This window comes from Ptiloglossa arizonensis, chromosome 6 (genome assembly GCF_051014685.1).
Source record: "Ptiloglossa arizonensis isolate GNS036 chromosome 6, iyPtiAriz1_principal, whole genome shotgun sequence".
Lineage (NCBI taxonomy): Eukaryota > Metazoa > Arthropoda > Insecta > Hymenoptera > Colletidae > Ptiloglossa > Ptiloglossa arizonensis.
The window spans coordinates 10,109,594-10,131,975 of record NC_135053.1 but is presented as its reverse complement, the minus strand read 5'-3'; the positions used below and the strand labels follow the sequence as shown (position 1 = coordinate 10,131,975).

At 39.3% G+C, this 22,382-nt stretch overlaps 1 protein-coding gene across 2 annotated transcripts in view; it reads left to right on the top strand.

The window, feature by feature from the left end:
* Nucleotides 1-22,382, top strand: part of P130cas (Serine_rich_CAS and FAT-like_CAS_C domain-containing protein p130CAS) — a 170,835-nt gene that overhangs the window by 92,709 nt on the left and 55,744 nt on the right. For both annotated transcript variants that reach the window (XM_076315404.1, XM_076315405.1), the window contains exons 2-3: nucleotides 8,405-8,554; nucleotides 18,893-19,042. In XM_076315404.1, the coding sequence (XP_076171519.1) occupies nucleotides 8,405-8,554; nucleotides 18,893-19,042 (300 nt within the window). The remainder of the gene's footprint in view (nucleotides 1-8,404; nucleotides 8,555-18,892; nucleotides 19,043-22,382) is intronic.

The following is a 22,382-nucleotide window of genomic DNA, read 5'->3' as shown; positions in this document are numbered from 1 at the left end:
GGAATTGTTCGTTAAGGTTCGGGAGCAAACATCCTTCCAAGTGTTGCAAACCGAAATCTAGAGTCTTCCCTACCAACGTTTGATAATTTGTGAAACTATGAGGGAACTGATCATTGCGATTACGAGTCACAATGGAGCTATAGAGGAAAGAATCGAGAGTCACAGGTGTTTGCAACACGAAATTGTACACACGTGACTTTTGGGGCACTCTGATGGAATTGTTCGTTAACGTTCAGGAGCAAACATCCTTCCAAGTGTTGGAGACCGAAGCTTAGGGTTTTCCGTACCAACCTTTGATAATTTGTGAAACTATGAGAGGACTCAGTTATTCCGATATTGACTCAGGCACCCTGGCAGTGGTAGATACTGGAGGGTAAATACTTCTATAGTTCCTGACCTTCGTTCAGTTGTTACACAGAAGCTTCTAGACCCACGAGCTCTACACGTGGAACATGACACTGTGAGAGTGAACGCTTACAACGATGTAAGGCGTGTCAGACGTCGTTGGCGAATGGCTCGCGTTAGTTTTAAGGACTGCCATTGTACGGGTAGCCAAGGATCGTCCGTTGCACGGTCAAAGGTTTGACTATTTTTTCTTTTGGGTTTTCTTTTCAGTTCCAAACCGAGAGTCGAAAAGGACACACGAAACTGTCGTCGTTCGCACCGAGTTGTATCGCTGTACATTTTTTTACATATTCTTAACTTTATATTCTTGTATCTACAATCATTATACTACTGAATACGCGAGATCCCTGCGTATTATAATAAACATTACATTACAACGGATACAAATGTTCGCGTTGTGGATAAAATCACAGCGGACCAATCGGTTGGCCGTCGAGTGGTTTTGGCGTCGATGAACATCCGGGCAAACAGACTGGGAGCCACTTGGAGTTATTTTGCAACGACGAAACACGATGTTGCACTAATAGTTTCTGGCAACGAGTGCGGAACAGAGCAAAGTCAGGGTCAATCGAGAGACATTGGATCCGTAGAATTTCTGACGCGACTAACGAGAAACGTTATCAAGCCATCGAGACCTTTAGGTGTGATATATTAACCTATCGAGTTTTTGTACATGTATCTTTATTTGTAATAAACATATCTATTTCGCGGTGTGTAACACTTCTCATCGAAAAAAGTACGTTCCTTGACAATTTGTATCGATGTGAAAAAAAAAGTGATCGAATAATCGTCGAATTACGAAATTATTATTAATTACAAATTTAATACGAGACGAGGAATTGAGGATGGAGAACGAATGGAGTGAAAATCATCGTTTAATCGGAGCACCGCTTTTCGTGTATTTTTAAACGAAATATTATTCACAGAGAAATATTTTATTCTCGCGCCAACACACCAATCGTTATTTTGTGTCACAACCTTCGACGTGATACTAAATTCTCTTGCAACTTATGCAACGACGATTTTCGATTCGCGAGGGGATGTCTCGCCACTTGAATTTATGGTTGGACGAGATTGATAAAACGCATCCGTGGTAAATTTTAGTACTCAGCAACATAGTTCGAGGAGAACGCATTCGATTTCAAACACTTGAATAACGTTCCTTGTACGTTGATCACGCGAACAGTTAGCGAGAAAAATAGCTCGGTGGTTCGGTGCTGTTATCTGTCTTAATCTTTCTTAAAACATCGTAAATTCGGTGACGTACAACTCTCGCGTTGTAACTCACGAATCTCGGCAAATTTTACGTAACTTCTTCTTTTGCGATACTTTAACCTCTTTGTTTTATCTCGACACGGTGGAGTATCTCACGAGCAACCGAATTAAATTCATACGAATTTCGTTTCGAATGGAAAGGGGGTGAAAAAATTATTTACGTCCCTTTCCAAATCAAACAACTTTTTTAAAAACATACTTTCGATACCCTCGATTCTTCGCGAGATATTCCTACGTATTGAGACAGAACGAACTATAAAATTCTCTTGGCTGTCAGGGATATTTACTCTACGTAAATATTCACCGAAAATCTAAAGCTAAACTTACACGATATAAAAATACACTCGAGTATTTTTATTCAAACTATCCTACGTTAATTCTACCTTTCAACGAGCTGTCCAGGATATCTTTCGAACTTTGAAACCCAAGAGGAACAAAAATTTCAAATTTATGAATCGAATTATTTTAAATAATAAAACAACGTAGCTTCTTAAGTTTAGAAACTTTTTCGGGAACCACGTCAATTTTTAAGTATCACTTACAAAATATACAAGATTACTCTTGCTCGAACTGTCGTTAATCGATCGTACCCTTTCACGAGTCCACTATCTAGAATATTTTTCGATCTTCGATACCCAAGAACAAAAGAAAATGAAAATATATAAATCGAATTATTTAAAAAGAAACAAAGATTCCATAAACCTACTTTCGAAGCTGAATGGTGGTTAACCTATCCCAGACCTAACCCAAGAGGAACAAAAGAAAATGAAAATATATAAATCGAATTATTTAAAAAGAAAGAAAGATTCCATAAACCTACTTTCGAAGTTGAATGGTGGTTACTCTTTCGAGAACCACGTCGTTTTTCGTCCTCCTCCGGTCGAGAACGAGATTCCATCTAGGCCGGTGTTCCCTTCGATTCACACCGTTTGAATAAATATTCCAAGTTCATTATACACGGTACGCGAACACGCATCGATCCTATTTTGAGAAGGATCGATCCGGTTGTCGTGAGTCCCGATGTAAGTCGACGAAGAATGCAGCTTAGCCCCCACTTGAACAGTGGTAGAGAAAGGGGGGCTACGAGTCTGGCAGATACACGCGCTCGCGACCTTTCGAACTGACAGGTTTCGGAGTACGGTGCCCCCTTATGGTTAAAGCGATCCGAAACGGGTCATCGTGCGTCGTCGACGTCGTCGTCGTCGTCGTCGTCGTCGTTGTCATGTCGTCGCGGCGCTCGCACGTTACAGTACCCGCGACACGAATAATTATGCGACGGGCCTTTCGCAATTAGGCGCCCCCTAGACCCGGCACCGGGCGACCTACATAATGCCACGAGTGAAATTGCCGCGGAACAGATTAAATCTTCGTAATTAATGACGCGCTTTTGCGAGCGGACAAATTGTGGAAGATCTTCTCGCGATGATCTTTCACGCGCGTGTCGCCGGCCGAAGGTTAATCAAGATTTCTGCGCGTAACCGTTTTTACTTCCATCGCTACTTCTTTTTATTTTTATTTTTTATTTTTTTATTTTTTTTTTTGAGTGTCTCGAATCCATCCCTACCTGTGGTTTTTACCACATTGATTATTTATAATATTGAAAATGTGTAACATATCGTGGTCTACCACAGTACAGATTATTTATGATATTGCATCAATGTGAAATATCGTGGTCTTTAGCTCGATATAAATTATTTGCAATATTACAAAAATGTAAAATATCGTGGTTTTTACTACAGTACTGATTATTTGTAATATTGAAAATCTGTAAAATATCGTGGTCTTTATCACAGTACAGATTATTTATGATATTGCATCAATGTAAAATATCGTGATTTTTACCACAGTACAAATTACTTACAATATTCCAAATATGTAAAATAGCTTGGTTCTTACCTCGATACAGATTATTTACAACGTTACGACAATATGGAATATCGTCGTGTACCGGATACGATGTACTTGGTTCATTTTGACGATTACTCGAACAATAAAAATAGAGTTGCTCGCGAAAGTGTTCGAACATACTAAAAGATTAAACAATGAAAATATATACGTTAGACTCGAGTTTTGAAGATAATATTGCAACTACTGTGAGATATATCTGGGAAGAATGTATATGTAAAATTTGAAGCGAATATTATTTAGTATTTTTAGATATTAATTAATATATTAATATATTATTAATATCTTGTATTAATATTTAGTCTTCTATACTATGCCCTAACTTTTGAATATCATTTTCGCCCATAGTAACCCGTGTAATTTTTCGTTTCAACGTTTCGTTATTTACTTTACAATTATTTAATCTACTGCCTATTTTAGACGATAAATGCTCGATAGAATTAATGTCTGGGTAGCAGGGTGACATGTTGAAGTTACGAGATGAATTATATAGTATCGATTAAATATACATGTGTACACGAATAATGCAGTATAAATCTGTACGAATTTCTCTCCAGTATGGTACCCTCGATTTTACGAAACATCCTGTCGAATAATATTCTATAAAATAATTACGTATATAGTAATATTCTGTATACATTCTGTAAAAAGAATTTCATTCTTGCTATATTTCATTCTACGAGATTGTATCAATTTTAATTTCGCAACGTTTCTTTTTTTGCTCGAAATTATAATAAATAGTAATTCACGGTGAAGTCTTTTTCGTGTAATCGTATCTCTTCCAGTGTCATCCCATAAATTCTTCGCAGAGAGGCTAAATTGTGCTCGAAGCTGTTCCAAAACGAATTACAAAGAAAATTAATTTAAACTAATTCGAGATTAATTTCCAATCACGTTTGATCGCTTGGCCGGCCGCAGTCACTCACGTGGAGCCGTGCGCTAATTACTTCTTGATTAAAACCTCTGGCCACGCTTTCGACCGTCTTCGTGGCTCGCACGATCTACGTAGCGGAAATGTCGTCGTTAATTCGTGATTAATCGGAGTGACGAAACTGCTGGCCAATTATCGAAGACGTCGCGAGAATACGGCGCTGATCAGTAATTAAGAAACGATAATTATCGATCGATTCGATCTTATTGCTTGCACGGATTAAATATGTTATTAATACCGATTCGTAAGTTGTACAAATTTGATTATCGTTTCCAAATAAAAATTTGTAATCGAAACACTTGTTCTCACGTACGAGGACTTACCAGAGAACAATTCGTTTTTGAAGCAAAGACTATTATTATTATTATAGTGGCTCGTTTAATGCACTCTGCCAACTACAATTTATTGTGCTCTCGGTCAGTGACAAATTATTCGTACCGTAGAAATTTGAAATTATTGTCTCGATGAAATTTTCCGATCAATGTTATCACGTGCAACGATAACGTCTACGAACGGAATTGTTCGAGAAACGAACAAATATATCGCGAAGGTCTCGTAATATACTTTGCGAAGTCGAGACGTGTCTAACTTCGCGGAAATTGCGAGTTACGTTTGAAAAACGTTTCAGTACCAGGTACTGACTCTGTTAACTCAATTTGTAGCTGCTTTGATCATTATCGCAAACTTCTATTGACCTTCCGTAACTGAATCGCTCTTTAGACTTTTCAAAGGTTTCTCGCGCGAGACAATCGTGAAAATTTTAACGACCGTACGTTAATTACACGATCGTGTTACACATCGCTGACTTCGAATCTGTACCGATTACTAATTACCTGTAACGTAACGATCCTCGATGCTTACGAAGCAATAAGTCAAAACGTTGTATTTTCGTTTCAAATAATTAATAATGTATGGAATTCCTGTTAACTCGGTGCACGCGTAAGGAGAATGCAGTTCAAACGTGCTTTCTAAGAACAGTTATTCGCGAAACGACTAAAAATACTTTGTCCTTTTACTACAGTTTCACGATATCGCTGTTTTCCACCAAGGTTAAATAACAAGATAATATGTAGAAGAACAACTGATTAAAACTCGTGTGTAACTTGGACAATTTTAATGTTAAGAACAATACGAGATTGAAATAAACTCATTCAAATTTAGAGAATAATCGTTGAAAAACGAGTAACGTTAAATTCTGTATTTTATAATTGTATAATCGGTCTCGCGAATCCAATTTGTCTCATCCAATGTGTTAGTTACAGTCTCGTTGTAAGTCACTATGGTGTAACTATTAGTAAATGCATAAGCTTGTAAAATTATTGAAACAAAATTGTTAAAATTATTGAAACAAAGTTGTTAAAATGATTGAAAGAAAGTTGTTAAAATTACTGAAACAAAGTTGTTAAAATTATCGAAACAAAGTTGTTGAAATTATTGAAACAAAGTTGTTAAAATGATTGAAACAAAGTTGTTAAAATTACTGAAACAAAGTTGTTAAAATTATTGAAACAAAGTTATTAAAAGTATTGAAACAAAGTTGTTGAAATTATTGAAACTAAGTTATTAAAACGAAGGAAAACGTAAAATATGGATCTTTCGATCGCGAAACGAGGACGTGACAGTTCGGCCATGTTGGTAGCGCGTGCATTGAATTAGGCTAAGATCACCGAGGCGCCTCACTTCCTCGCACGTTCGTCGAAGCAGCCCGATGACATCATTGTTTGCTACGAAAAATGGATGGCGAGGAAACTGTTGTCATCTCGCCAAGGCACTTTAATTGAACTTAGTTGAAAGCGAGCGACACACGACGCGGTTTCCTCGTAAGCCATTGTGACTTGCACTTCGTCTTAAATGGTCGTTATACTCGTGTAAGAACGTTTTACTCACCGAAATAGTAACTCGAGACGTAGAAACCATTCATGTTCTATAGATTCGACCTGTTCAAAGGACACAGTCGAAGTAAATGTATTTTACTCGAGATCTCCTTTGCGCCAAAATTTTGAATTTCTCTGTCGCAGAGAATATTTTACGATCAATTTTATAAACGCAATTATTTTTTGAAATATTCGAAACGATCTAGAAATATGTCTTTGTTCTATTTAACTCGTCGAGCTGTGCAATATCTCGAAGCAGTGGTTTGCAAACTTTTGACAACCACGCTAAGAACAAAGAAAATTTCTGAGCTCGAATCAGATGGGTAGATTAAAAATGTTTAAATGACAGAAGAAAAATACACTTTTACGGTTATTAAACTCCGATGATCGGTGTAATAATAGAAAGAGACGTTGTTGCCCACATTTTTTCGCATTAGAAATTTAAATTTCGCGCCCTTCTTGAATCGCGAAACGCCTCCTCCAGGAATCCTCCTTTCCATAAAAAATACTGTCTTGGAGTCTCGTCCTGTCTCGAGTGGTTCAACTTAATTTATGTTCGTTAGGAATATTTATTATACATTATACATTCCCTATGTATTCGTAATAAACTTATAATTCGATCCACGGATAATCGTCAAGGTAACAAAGGTTCGCTACTCCCTTTGGTTATCGACGAAAATACATATTTACATTCTCTTAACTCGAGTCTCGAGTCGGAGAATGTGTCTCACTTTTTCTCCTTTGTCGATATCGATTCGCATTTGGTTCGTAATCCATTAAGTCTAATTTAATAACCATCCTTCGCGATGGCCATTATATTTGTTCCTTCTCGCATTACGAACCAATTTATCGCATTAATTCACCAAGAAACTACGTTCCTTTACCATCGAACTTGAATCGAAAGAAGCTTCCTTTTCAATATACGATAACTCTCGCATTTCCGACGATAGCTATATCGATATAAACAATTCATATCCGCGGTAAAACGAAATCTTGCAATCTCGATGTTATCTCGTAAATTTGATAAAAATTTGCTTTAGCAAAATTCGATAATTTTGCAAAAATTTGCTTTAGCAAAATTCGATAATTTTCCTAAAGAAAGAGTAAACGTTCGTCGTTTTCTCTTGTTTGCGAAAAAACGATCGAACTTACGAGACCTTCGCGATGTATTTGTTCGTTTTTCGAATAATTCGATTCGTAGACTGTATCGATGCACGTAATAACATTGAATCGCTCGATTAGAAAATTTCTACGATCATCGACAAAATAATTGCCAATTTCCACGGTATGAATAATTCGTCAATGATGGAGAGCACGATAAATTGTAGTTGCCAGAGTGTATTAACCCTTTGCGGTCGTATTAAATTTGGACATGGGTTTAGTAATTCCGCCATACTGGTCGGAATTAATTTCCCTTGAAAAAGCAGTGATACATAACATTTAAGATTACGAAGGATAAACAAGATTTATTAATTCTATTGCGAACTTTAGATATATGTACGCACAACGATGCGTTTCAATGTAATATTTTTATGTAACAAATTATAATTTATAGTTCTCCATCGTGCGGTATCTTTTAAAACAGTCTTCAACGTACAGCCCTGTGTGTCCTTTTCGACTACACGTATCGCAAAAATAATTAGTTTCGTGTCTTCCGCCCTTAATCTTTCCGTTTGAACATACAGAACAATCTTTACTTTTTACATCCTCATAGTGCCGCGACATATGCAGTTTTCCATTAAGCCTTTCCTCTTTACTTTCCATTATCTCTAATAGAAGCACCGTATTGCTTCGTGAACAGATTCTTTGGACATTCAGGTGCGTTCAGAGAAAGTGTAAACATAGTTGAACAAAGTATAAGATTAGTACGGTTCCTTGCTGTGATGGCTGAGAGCAGACATACGACCGTAAAGAGTTAATCGAAATATCGAACAACGAACGACCGACTCGCGAACAAAGCCTGTACGTTGATTCGAACGGTGTTTGCATTAAAGTTTCGATTTTTTTGTTGCAGCAAAAATGCGTGAAAGCACGTGCCCAATACGACAACATTGCAGAGGCACCGGACGAGTTGGCTTTCCGAAAGGGCGACGTTCTGACCGTTCTGGAACAAAACACCGCTGGTCTTGAGGGTTGGTGGTTATGCGCGCTGCGAGGTAGACAGGTAATTACTTCCTCCGTAGAAAGTGCCCGATGCACTTTTCGCAAAAATTTTAATCACATCGCCCGGCTACGGTAATTTGGTTGGAAAATATACGAGCCTGCGAATCCACGACCGTGCAAATACTTTACGAGATCTCGTTTAAGTCCCTTTCCACGGTAATTTGGTGTATCGATTAGGGCACTCACCGTCAAACTTTCCCCTCGCTCGTAACGTCTTGAGCAACTCGTAAATTTTCCACGCAAATATTCCGTATTTAATCGTCTGTACAAGTTGTCCCGTAATACGCGAAAGTTGATTGTACGCCGAAAGAAAAAGCTCGTGTAAACGTGTATCACGTACCTGTTTCGCGGATTCATTGGATTTTTAACGGCAGACATAAATTTTGTTGTGCGCGTAACGCGTATTGGAAATTTACCACTCGATCCGATTGGAGTGGATCGAGATTTTAGACAAATTCGAGAAACACCGGGAACCACCGAGAGAGTAACTTGATCAATAACAAGGCGTCTACAGGCTTATCTAGAAATACAAGATGGTTACTGTGAAACTGTCCGAAGGTAATTGGATAACGCAAAATTTGTCGTATCTCGTGAACAAAGACGAATAAGATATATTTTGTATTTTCATTGTTTTTGGGCGTACGATCAACTCCTGAAGTGGGTTCCACGAATCACGGAATACTGTGTATAGAGTGAACCTTGTAAAACGATCAATAGTGAAACACAAATTAGTAGTGGAACTATCAGTTGACGATTTAAGTATTATTCGAACATTTTTTACTCTTCTTAAACGATACCTAATTTCGTTAAAGACTAATGTGTTGAACGGTTTACGCGATAAAATTTCTCCCCGTAAAAGATACTCAATTTTAAAATACCCTATAGGAAAGAAGAAACTGTTTCGAGTAGGAATGCTAAAATCTGACCAGTTCGCGATTTATACGTTGATTAAAAATTTTGTTACATCTCTCAGCGAGAATACTGTACGACTTCGAACTCTCGAGTACATTTTTTAAAGCAATGGAATAGTTTTCCTTACGAAAGGTATTCCATTTTAAAATATCCGATAGGGAGAAAGAACCGTTTCAAAGACGAGGATATTCAAATCCAGAGTCAGCTTCGTTTGTTTCGATGAACTGCGACGTACCTTTCTCGTAAATAAAGCATTCTTGCGCAACTTTCGCAAACAAGGAACAACTACAACACGAAAAGGAGTCTGTCCGTGTTCACGCGACTCTTCTCTACCACGATGGGATTCATGCTCCGAAAGTTTCGCCATTTTGAGAACACCCTGTACACGGCGCGAAGCTCTCGCCCGGTATTCGATACCCGAGAGCTCGCCCCTTGGTCAACCCTAAACTCGCTGTCCGCAAAGTTTTCACGATTGCCCTGGTTTGCAGTATCCCGATGATCCAACGACCACTTATGTGAACGTCCACGATCATCGAGAGCAGCCTGTGGTGCCTCGAATTCACGAAGCAACGTTCTATTAACGTCTGATGGAGTTTATCAACCATGCTGGACGAGAAACACGTGAACCGACGTACAGACCCGGTCGGTGCATTATTTATGCAGGTCGGCGTAATGCGCTCGGCTCATCCGCGACATGAGAAAGAGAGAGAAAGAGAGAGGAAGAGACTTTCCTCGATCCTCTCTTTCTCTTTTTCAATCTTTCTCTTGCTTTCTCTCTTACTCTCTCTTTTCTCTTGCTTCCTTCCTCTCTCTTTTTCTCTTGCTCCCATTCTCTCCATTTTTCTCTTGCTCCCATTCTCTCCATTTTTCTCTTGCTCCCTTTCTCTCTTGCTCTCTCTTTTTCTCTTGCTCTCTCTGTTTCTCCTGCTCTCTTACTCTCTCTTCTCCTGCTCTTTTATTCTGTGTTTTTCTCTTGCTCTATTACTCTCTCTTTTTCTCCTGCTCTCTTGCTCTCTCTTTTTCTCTTGTTCTACTACTCTCTCTTTTTTCTTGCTCTCTCTCACGCGCGCTCTTTCGCTCTCTATCGCTCTCTCTCATTTTCTCTCGTGGTCTCTCTCTCTCTCTCATTTTCTCTCGTGGTCTCCCTCTCTCTCATTTTCTCTCGTGGTCTCTCTCTCTCTCATTTTCTCTCGTGGTCTCCCTCTCTCTCATTTTCTCTCGTGGTCTCTCTCACATTCTCTCTCTCTCTCTCACTTACTCACTCTCTCGTTCTCGAGACACGACACGGCATTATTATCGCGGAAATGGGACGCGAGACTGCACCGTTACCAGCCTCCCGATCAAAGATCTTCATCTGCAGTCCGCGAATACGTGCTTACGAACGCGTGGAAACGAGCTTGGAAGTGTGACCCGCCTGAATCGTTTCCGCGTTCGACATCTGTTCGAAAGATTTCTGCGCGGGTCCACGACCCACGGCAACCTCGTTACGGGGCTTATCTATGATTTTCACGAGCTGTCCCTCCGTCAGAGAATCTCCCTCGCGCGCGAGATGCCAAGAGGGGCAGAGGAGGGCCTTTATTCGATACATCGAGGCGTTCCACACGGCAAGAGACCCCTGGTTAGCGGAGGTCAGTTCTCGTGTCGTAACGTCGTTGTTGCACGGCTCGTTGGAATGCCGTTACCGAGCGAAAATTCACCGGATCCTTTATTCGACTTCGTTTATTCGAGAAAAATCACCGTCCCGAAAGTAAAATCACCAATGAAACGTGAACTTCGATCACCGATTCGAGACCATAGGAGAAACTTGGTAACGAATCAATTTCACAGTCTGCTTTTCGATAATTACGCTTATACGTTCGTGTCCAAATTGCCGGCGAACAAAGAATTAAGAAATTTTAAAACATCGTTGCAGAGTGCCAAACAGTTTATACACAGGGTGTTCTCTTTGACTCTAATTTGGTCCTCGAAACTTTTCCGTCTCCTCGTAATGTATTGTTTCTTTTTTATAACTAATTTATTAGTTCGATTATAATATTATTTTAATGTAATAAGTAATAATGTTATTTCTATTAATTATTTTAAGAGCAGATACGGTCAGGACGTAAATCTACATTGATATCGAGTAAAACAGAGCCATCTATGATATTATTGGTAATTTAAAAATAAGTTGTAGTTTTAAATAATAAAAATAACAGTTAAATAATATTTTACCTTCCTATCATTCAATAACAATTACATTTTTTAATAATACTCGTGTATTTAAAGTGTATTTAAAGTTCGCTGCATTTACAATATTCCTAATATGATTTTCTTCAGTGTGTAATCGAAAGGAAGAACGTTTTAAGGTTAACCACGTCCGTGCCGAATTTTTATCGGTATTTTAAAAAATGCACAACGTCATTTTACTTTTTTAATCTTTGTACGCATGTATATAGACGTGTAACCTTTCTACTGTTGAATTAATCGATAGTACAAAAAGTTAATGCGCTGAATTAATTTCACGATTTACTTCTCAGCCATTTTTCATCGAGTAAACATTGAAATTTGAATTGTAGAATGAAATATTTCGCAAAAAACGAATGCAAATTTAATCGAATAAATTGCTACACGTCGGCTAGCTTTTATTAAAATAAATTTTTTTTTTATTTATTATTTTTCCGAGTATAATTTCACGGTCGGTATAAGATCAACGAGACACACAAAAATGATCGATAATCGATTTTCTAATTTCCTTCTGATCTTTATTCTCTGGAAATTCTACTTTTTTTTGCAACTTTTAACAAAAAAAAAAAAAAAAACAATTTTTCTACACCAACGACTGGCGTATAAAATTCGTAGAATCAAATCGAAGAAATTTGTATTCGAATCTTGATCCGTTTACATTCGTTGCAATTATCTACCAGACCGATTGCAAGAGGAACATCGTTTGGAAGATCGTTTGGTAATTAAAAACTTCCATTGATTTTGTGACACGTCAAAATATCTTTTGTACGAGTTGAGACTCGCCGTATCGATTCCTGTGGCGTAGACAGAAGGTATGCATGATACAACGCATATGGTGTTTGTTGAAAAGGAACCGTGGGGGAGGTTTGAACTAGAAATTGGAAAACAAGGGTGCGCGTGTGTAATGCACGTTTACGAGGAAATTACACGGCTTCTCGTTACGGGTTATTGCAGCTGAGTCTCGCTATATGTTCGCTTCACCCTTTACCCCGCAAGGCTGTGTACAACGCGAGAAACTACACCGAACGAGGCTCCATGATCGGTGGCGAATTATCGTGCAGCAAAATGAGGAGCTCGGGCCCCGTGCACTCGGGGAGGGCCCCAAACCGTTAAAGAACATTATTATTACATTATACAGCCTTAGCTGATGCACGAAGCTTTTATTTCTACGAAATTGTTTCAAAAATAGCATTAACCGGATCAAACGATTCATCCTTAACGTTTAACGAGAACGACAATTACTGGAAAAAATAAATTACGTCGTCGATAAATTTGCTGCTTCGAAAAGCAGATACCGTTCAAAATATTGGTAGATTTTATACGGAACGTTTAAATCTTTTGAGACATTCAGGACTCTATTGGCGAAAACGAGCAAAAAATATTATTCAAAGTTTGACGTTGAACGCTTTGTTGCAGAGTTGTAGACGAACATTACGCGCACGAAGTATGTAACAATGCATTTTTCATTGTAAACAGAAGATCGACCGTGTTTATCTGATCTATGTAAATATTAGAACACTTTGTATTTTTTGTAAAAAAAGAGTGCAAACCGTTTCGAGAAAAAGATGGTCATTGTAGACGATTGGAGAAGAGATACGTGTAACGAGCAAGCAATTTTTTAGTTGTACACCAAAAATATATTAAACGCTTTATTTTGAAGGTTGTGGTGAAGCGTCCGGCGTTCGTTGTATAATTAGTTTCTTTACCGATAGCGAAACAAATTATTCGACATCACGTGGAGAAGTTAACCTATTTCACCACATAGCAGAGGTAACCTATTCAACCTCGTGTCGAGTTACATTGGTAAAGATTCTCCTCGCAAGACTCTCGACAAGCAGACATTTGCTTTCGTTGAATTTTCAGTACCATCTAAAGACGAATGCAACAAAAATCATCTCTGGTAGCTGTATGTATATATGAATATATGTATATGTATACATTAATGTATGTATATGTATAGGTAACCGTCATCTCTGGTAGCTTTATGTACATATGAATGTATGTATATATAGGTGTATATATAATATATATAGTCATTCTAGAGTCTTCTAGAAGATTCTGTTGTACGGATACGTGATGTTTATTAAACAAAATAAGAATTTGTTTGTTACCATAACAAACTGGAATTTGCATAAAATAGAATATAGAAAGTTATTACTTAATCGCATCCATAACGAAAAACTCCAAGAGCTCTGTACTCTCGAACGAAGACCGTTCCTCTCGATCGTCTGTAAGATCGGACTCGTCGGTTTTCGGTCGCCTTGTAACGAGGGTACGCGCTCCACGTCATCGACTTCGAATCGATTTGTCTCGCGCGAGACAACGAAAATTAACGGCAGATGCGCCCGATGCGACATAACGGGTGTACGCACAGACACGATCGAACGCGAGACCTTTCATCCGTTCGCGAGTCAATAGAATTCGTAATGGAAGCGGGGCTTGTCCCGGTTGCATTGTCGTTTTCGGCCGTCTATGCCGCGGCAAATGAACAGTTTTGTAGAGCTGGGTACACAGAGCACCGTCTGCTCGCTGTTTCGAAAATGAACGCGCGTTGTTCGTCGTTCGTGGAACGCGTGTGTCCGCCCGTACACGCTCCTCGGGATCCTCGTAGAGACGCGAGTTTTCCCGGCTGTTTGAAAATCTGTTGCACCCCGAGCACTTCCGAAAATCGACAACGACGATCGACGCTCGAGTAACCTTTCAACCGTCCCGCTCGAATTTACCCATGCACCGATATACATATTCCAAACGCTGCTGTTAAAGAGAGCACCGGGTATAGAAACTGTACAACTCGCGAGGACAATTTTTGTGAGATTTTTTGGACTCTTTGTTCGATTTTTACGCCCGTTTTTTGGATAATTTTGTAATTTTCGAAAATAAAGTGAAGCGTTGCTCACGTAACCGTACGTAAATGACAAAAAAACGTCAAAGTGACGTGTGTAAGTGCAAACTGGTGGGAAAGTAACGTATACACGTGCCAATTGGTGGCAAAGTAAGGTATATAAGTGCCAACTGGTGGCAAAATAACATATGTAAGTGGTAACAAGGGCCAAAGTAACGTATATAATTGCCAAATGTGCCAACGTAACGTATGTAAGTGCCTACAAGGGCCAAAGTAACGAATGTAATTGCTAAAAGTGCCAAAGTAACAAATGTAATTGCCAAAAGTGCCAAAGTAACGTATGTAATTGCCAAAGTAACGTATGTAATTGCCAAAGTAACGTATGTAATTGCCAAAGTACCAACGTATTGTATGTAATTGCCAAAAAGTAGCAAAGTCATGCATATAATTACCAGAGAAATTAACCAAAAGGTACGAAAGTAATGTATATAATTGCCAAAAAGTACCAAAGCAATGTATCTAAGAATGAAAAAGAAAATTCTCCAGGACGTAGAAAAAACTCATCCAGCTTATATAATTGTATATATCTAAATTGTAATTTTACTTCAACGTAGTACATACGCTTATGTACGAACGAAATGTATTAAATAGGCCAACTGGATACTACTGGACCGTGGTTCTTCCTTCATTTACATAGTATGTGTGTCAATGGTTCTTAACCATTTTGAGCTCGCGGCACGTTTTAAAAGTAGATTATTAACCTTTTGGGCGAGCGACGAGCGGGCAAGTTCAGGCACAATTTACAAAGAAGGAGACTCCGGCACGGTTCTTAATCCTGAATAATTGGAGTAACAATTTTGAGTGTACAAAATAAGAATCCGTTGGTTTCGTTGCCCGATACGCGATATTGTAAGTTTTGTAGGTACTGTACGCAAGAATTATTGATATTTACAAACATAAAATAGAAAATGGTCGCTGTCGCGTATCCGTGTAGGTCTCTCGTGAGAATCGACGAGTCACACACACGCACACATGGTGTGTAACAATTGTGTTAACTGGCTTCCATGTCCATTCCTTGTGATCCAAGGATTTCGATAGCAATTTTACACCTGTCGTTCTCGGGAACAGCGTGTTTACTGTTTTTATATCGTGTTAAATGCGGGTTAAAGACGTTTCCAGGGTAGTTCTCGTCTTTCCGACCCATCGATGGCTTATCTGGGTTCCAATATCGTATTTGATCCCAACGTCCCGGACTACCTGGTGCGTGCGTGTTAGAATCGCGAAACCATTGACTTTTACACGGTGTGCGTTACACAATTGAACACGAATAGGGCTTCCCGATTCGTCGAAGGTAGAAGAAAATTGTGGAAGAAAATATTGAACGATACAACAAGGTCTTCCTATTACTTCACCCTTTTCATATGTCCAAGCATTCGTAAAGTGCGATCGCATTTTTCTTTACGTGGAACCAAATGACTCTTCTTTTTTAGATCAATTCTTCTCGATAAACACCTCGAGGTAATTTCGAATCTGTATAAATAAAATGCACTTCTGTCCATTTGTTACGAAAATTGAAGCAAAAATCTAGCGACGAGGGAACTGTACTTTCTCTGTAAAATGCTAGGTCAGCGAATGGCCAATATTAGTCTTAAGGACTGTCTTTGTATCGGTGTAGAAAGTTCGTCAAAGGTTTAACTATTTTTCCTTTTAGGTTTACTTTTTTCAATTCCAAGAGTCACGAACATACGACACTGTGTGTAACGTACACCAAGTTTCGTCATTGTAGAATTCTTTACCTCGACTTTATATTCTTGTACCTACAATCATTGCACTATACAATAAACTGTATATCATGCTAAGAAACGTCAAAATGACGTATGTAAGTGTCAATTAGTGCCAAAGTAACGTATGTAATTGCCAAAAATGCCAAAGTAACGAATATAATTGTCAAAATGAGGTGTATATCAACTGTGCATCAACTGAACTTCACGAGTAGAAAATGTAAAATATGTTACTTATTAATTTTCCGATAGATCAGTCGCTTTAAAGCTGTTCATTTTTTCTTAGAAAAGACTCAGTTTCTCGTGTTTCGAAACTTTTGGACGGTAGTGTATTGCTCGACGAGCATCAAGAATACGCGAACACCCCGTAGAAACGTCTTTCCACTGCAGACTTCGTGATTCGACGTTTCCACGTGTCGAAGCGCGTCTTTCCAGCCCGTGATCACGCTTTCCTACCTTTTCGTCGCTCTTGAACAGCCAATCTCGGACGGAGATATTCCGCAGCTGCAACTGTCACGAGGGTTACGGACGCGGTAACGTGTCGCACATGCGGAGAACTCGATACCTAAGCTCTCGAAATTCAGACGCCGAATGCACGAGCCACACGACACCGTTCTTAGACGAAAAGAGATCCTTAGCGAGACGCTGCTCGAGGGTCGTATGTCTGATGGAACTGTTAAACCTCGGTAGCAAAAATCCCACAAGAATATCATCCTTGCGACTCTTTAAAACTGGAGTCTAGAGTCTACTATACGTGTTTTCGATGATTCGAAAATTACGAGAGGACTAGTTAGCCCAATTGTGAATCAGGCCATCTAGTAATGGTAGATACTAGGAGTAGATGCTTCTACAGTTGACGATCTTCGATCGATGAGGTTACGAGCGAAAGACTCAAGATCCACAACGCGGAACTTCGCATACACGACCCTTGGGCCATTCTGATGGAATCGTTCCGAGTCAGATACCTTGGTAGTGGGATACGAAAGCATAAATCATTTTGGTCCGTGATCTTCCGATCAGTGTAACGATAAACGAAACCCTTTAGACCTACGAGTGCTACAGCGTGAAACTTTACCTACACGACTCTCGATCCACCTTGATGAAAGTATATTGACCTCCAGCAGCGAAAGATACTTATCCCCGCAACTGTTAGAGACTGGAATCTAAGATCCTCGGTAGCAATTCTCGATGATTCGAGAACGATGAGAAGACTAATCGTTCCGATTGCGAGCCAAACCTGGTAGCAATGATTCCTCGTGATCTTTGACGGGGTTACGGACGAAAGACTCACGACTCACAAACCATACAACGTGAAACTTCTCACACACTACCCTTAAACCACCCTAGTAGAACCGTTTGTTAAATCACAACCTCAAAAATGCTCCAGAAGTGAACGTTCCTGCAACTATTAGATCTTTTGGTACCAGTTCTCGATAATTCGAAAACGAAGACTAATTACTCCGATTGTGAGTAACCACCATCTGCCAGTGATGGATACCAAAGGGTAGATGCTTGTAGAAGTCATGATCTTTGATCAGTATTATACACCAAAGTCTCGGAACCCACAAGCGTCACAGAACCGGAACTCGCGCTCAAACCAAGGCTTAGACCAAAGACTAGGTCCGTTTATTTTCGTTCCGATTTCACCGAATTGTAGAACTGCTGCTCGCTACGGATGCACGGACGCCTAATTGGAACTTCCTTTCGTTTCCGAGAGAGACTGGCGACGATTCGAGAGTATTTCTGGAATGCCGCGGGGGTGTGCTTCGGTATAAGTAAGTGGCTGAAACGCAGACAACGAGATACGGCTGGTCTCGTTTTTTCCTTCGGTTCGGGGCGGTGTTTCGTACGCGAAAGGTCAATTTGCGACTAACAAGGTGCATCCGCGACGTGTATTAATTAACAGAAAGAAGCGTGGCGGCCGCGAGGATAACGGTAATTCTTCGTACAAAGCGGAATCAAATAGTTTTACCTCGACGCCTTTCCTCCACCTCGTGCGGTACTCTTCCTCGAATGGGGCAAGTAAACCCTTAAATACCTACAAGTATGGGACAAAAGGGATCCTCGTCCGAGTACTCGTGTAAACACAGACATCGTGTGCCCGCTATTCACGCAGCGAACAAGTCGCGAAACTTTCACCGCGCAAATATCGTTACTTTAATTTCTAAATTGAATTGATGAACAGTGGAAGTCTAAAATTTGAAACGACTTTGAAACTATATAAATCAAATCGTATAGAACTACAACATCTGGATCAAGAACCGTAGAAAAGAAGTACCCGCAAGTACTCTCTAAGAGAATATGTAAATATGATAATAATAACAAAATTTAAATTTAAGAATAATAAAAAAACCATAAAATTTTGTCGTAATTTCTACTTAATCCAGTTGGATATTTGACCCATATAGATATAAACAAAACAAATATCATCCGGATAACAATTTTGCTCTTCTTTCTTAAAGAGAGAACCTTCGAACGATCGTAGTAGTCAAGCTCAATGAAAGTTATCCCAGGGTTGATGCGTTATTATTCCTTCTTATTACGCGTCGCTATTACTATTAATATTTCTTGTTCTGTTCAGGGCATCTGTCCAGGAAATCGATTGAGACTTCTGGTTGGCCAATATGATACGGGGGGTTGTTTGGTTGGCAGCAGGGCTGACCTAACCATTTCCGAAGACGGTATACAGAGGCATGGAAAACGGCGTAGCTGGCACGTTCAACCGAACAGGGTGAGTTATTTGTGAAACGATCCTATTATTAAATTCATGGGACGCGGAACGTTTCTGCGGAAAACCTGTTTCGTTCACTTTCAGCGAGGATCGGAGACTTACGAATCTGTAACGCGTACAAGCTGAAATAACATATATATATATTAAACTTTCGAAGCGTTAAAGTAACCTCAAAATTAGAATTGTACTTCGAAACGTCCATACCACCGTCGACCAACAATTTATTACCGCTCACTGAATATTTCAACATTCCTTTTAACCAATTCGTGTATTCTCGAGCACTCCAATCTTAATAAAAACGGAATACGAAATCGCGACTTTTTACGAATAAATTTTTCGCGACAAATACATTGGCGTAGAGAATATGGTAAACGGAGTAACTCCATCGGAAAATTAAATTATCATTAAAGTGACAGAGTATTTGTCAATCGATGTATCCAAGATAATTTTGAACGTTGAACTATTTCTAATATTCTATGCTTCAAAAACAAATTTACGCTCAAAACTACAATCGTATTTTTCTTTTTTTTTTATCGTGAAAGTCGTACACTTGTAAAAAGGAACAAAGCTTCCTAAATTTCGAATCCATAACTTGATAAATTTTCAACAACCGATAGTGCCGAATAATACAAGTACTTTAGTTAAATAGTTTCAAACCTTAATCAACGCAGTTACAATAATCGATTCGAACATTTAAAATTACCGAATCGAAAAATCAGGCAATTTTCTCAACTTTTAAATGCATATAGTTACAAGACTGTAACAAATTTTGATCGATTTTAATTTATTTCCCAACCAGTACCTACCTATTTATTATACCAGATAAAATACTTTGTTTCGACTTTCTTTGGAATATTAAAAAAAGAAGCTATACGTTTCAAAGATGAAAAAATAATTATTCAATTCTTATAACCGTTGAAACATTTCTCGACCGAGATTCCGTTGGCAATCGATCTGAAAACTGCACCAGTTGTTTCATTTTTTAAATATTTAGAGGCAACAGGCTGGAAGTACACCAAAAAAATCTCGCTCCGTAATTTATACCCGGTGTTCGTAAACAACCTTGCAAGCCACCGATAAATTTCCAAGGATGTATTCAGAGAGACGTTCAAACATCGTACGCATCGGGACATCGGTGCAATGAACTTTAAAGATCCGTCTAAATATCTGTCCGTGAAATTCCCGAATGCTCTCTTTAATGGTTCGTCTACTAACTCGGCTGGTTTTACAGGGACGATATCGCGGTGTCGATCCATTGTCCCCGAGAGGACGTATTTCATCGACGATATACGCAGCTGCCTTCCCGCATTAATTTATTCGCGATTTGAAAAGACGTAGAAATTCATGAAGTACACCTAACCACCGTCCTTCCCCCATCTACACCCCCTCTGGTATACTCTGTCCCATCGATCGACTTTATGCGCGAAATGCGGTACAGACTCACAATGGCGTCGTCGGCGGCAGCGGTTCCATTGTATTCGCCATAAACCTCCGTTGCACCCCGGTTATGTCGGTCCTAGCTCGCGTAGAAACGGGATCTGTCAAAATCAGCTGACTACCAATTCGTTTGCCAGAGCTCGTCTCTCTTTCTCTCTCTCCCTCTCTATTTCTCTCTCTCACTCTCTCTCTTGCGTTTGTCGCGCGTCTGCCATTGGCGGTCTCCCGGCATCTGTTGGCCACGGGACCATATAGCGAAACGATCGATCGGGCTTGTCCAAACTTCGTCCACTGGTACCGCGTCCAACGAAAATCTGGACACGTTCGATTAACCCTCGTTCCGCGGTGGTTTTTACTTCGCCGCGTGTTCGACGTTTTGAACTCGAAACACAGGGTATCGTGGGGGGATCCCACCCTACCCCTTGTGTGGCTCTCAACGCTTTGACTCGTATCTGAACCTGAGTTGGGACTGCACGAACGTTTCTGTATTCGAGGTATTGTGTAATTCCAGATGAGGTAACTCTTTCTTCTTCAAGATTATCGGTGCGCGATAAATGTAAATATAGTTCCAAGCGGAGAAATATATTTACGTAGGTAAATATAGATGTAAAATTGGAATTAATTTTGAAAAGTAATCGTGATCTCTGCTTAAAAAAAATGTTTTGTCGTAGAAATTCTTTTTTTAGAGTATCAGTACACGATAAGTGTAAGTACAGTTCAAAGTAGAGAAATGTATTTACGTAGGTAAATATAGTTGTAAAATTGGAATTAAATTTAAAAAGTAATCGTGATCTCTGGTTAAAAAAAATGTTTCATTGTAAAGACATATACTTACGAAAGTAAACGAAACAATAATTATTTTGCATTGAATATTTGCAAATTGTTTTTTCTTATATTTCTCGAGTGTTGTAATCCCAAAACAAAGGTTTAGGGTAAGTATAATTCTAATAAAAGTAACCTGTATTGATCGAAGTCACGTTTACTGACAATAACGAAGGATAGTTATCTGTCGCTAAAAATAGGAGCAAAGCGTCAAGTCGGTGTTGTTCGGATAATTACGAGCGGTAGCGTACACGTGGATTATCGATCATTTACCAAGAATCGTGATTTCACTCATCGCGATGATTCATTTGCACGCGTGACCCCGATAACGGATCGACGTCGAGACACGATATTTAAATATATCACCGGTTTCCTCGTTATTGAAATTTGCAAATATTGTACAACAGAGCCTCTCGTAACCGTACCAACTAAGAGACAAAAGTAACTAAAAGTGGCTAAAAGAATTTTCAAATAACAGAACGATCTCTTTTTCTTTACATCAAACTTCGTTTAAAACATGACAAAAGTGACAATTCGTTTCAATATTCCAGGATATTTTTCTCACTGCTAAATATTTCGATTTTTCAAGACAAGTAACAGTCTAAGAAAACATCCCGATAGCAGAACGTTCGAACGATTCTTTCGTTCGACTTTCTTTCATTCTCGTTCGAGTACTCGGAAAATGAAGATTCGAATACGAGAAACTCTATACATAAATATTACCCTATTCCAACAACGATAACGACAATCGAACAAGATCGTATTTGATAATATTCGACACCGAAATAGATACAAAAGTCGAGCAACAACTGCAACGTCGGCGGTACACGATAAATGCGCCACCGAATTGTACCGTTTAATTTCTTCCAGTGCTATTTTACGCGCGATAACATCTCATTCGAGAGAAACTTCGGTGTCGAACGCGACACTGCAGCTTTGCCCGCTAATTTCTCGAATCTCGTATCACCGTGGAATCGTACGATCGTACCGAATTTTAAATCTCAATTATCCGTTCTTGCGGTAGCCCAGATTCTCCGGTTCGTTAATCGATCGTTGTCCCTACTCCGCTCGACGCGGGAGA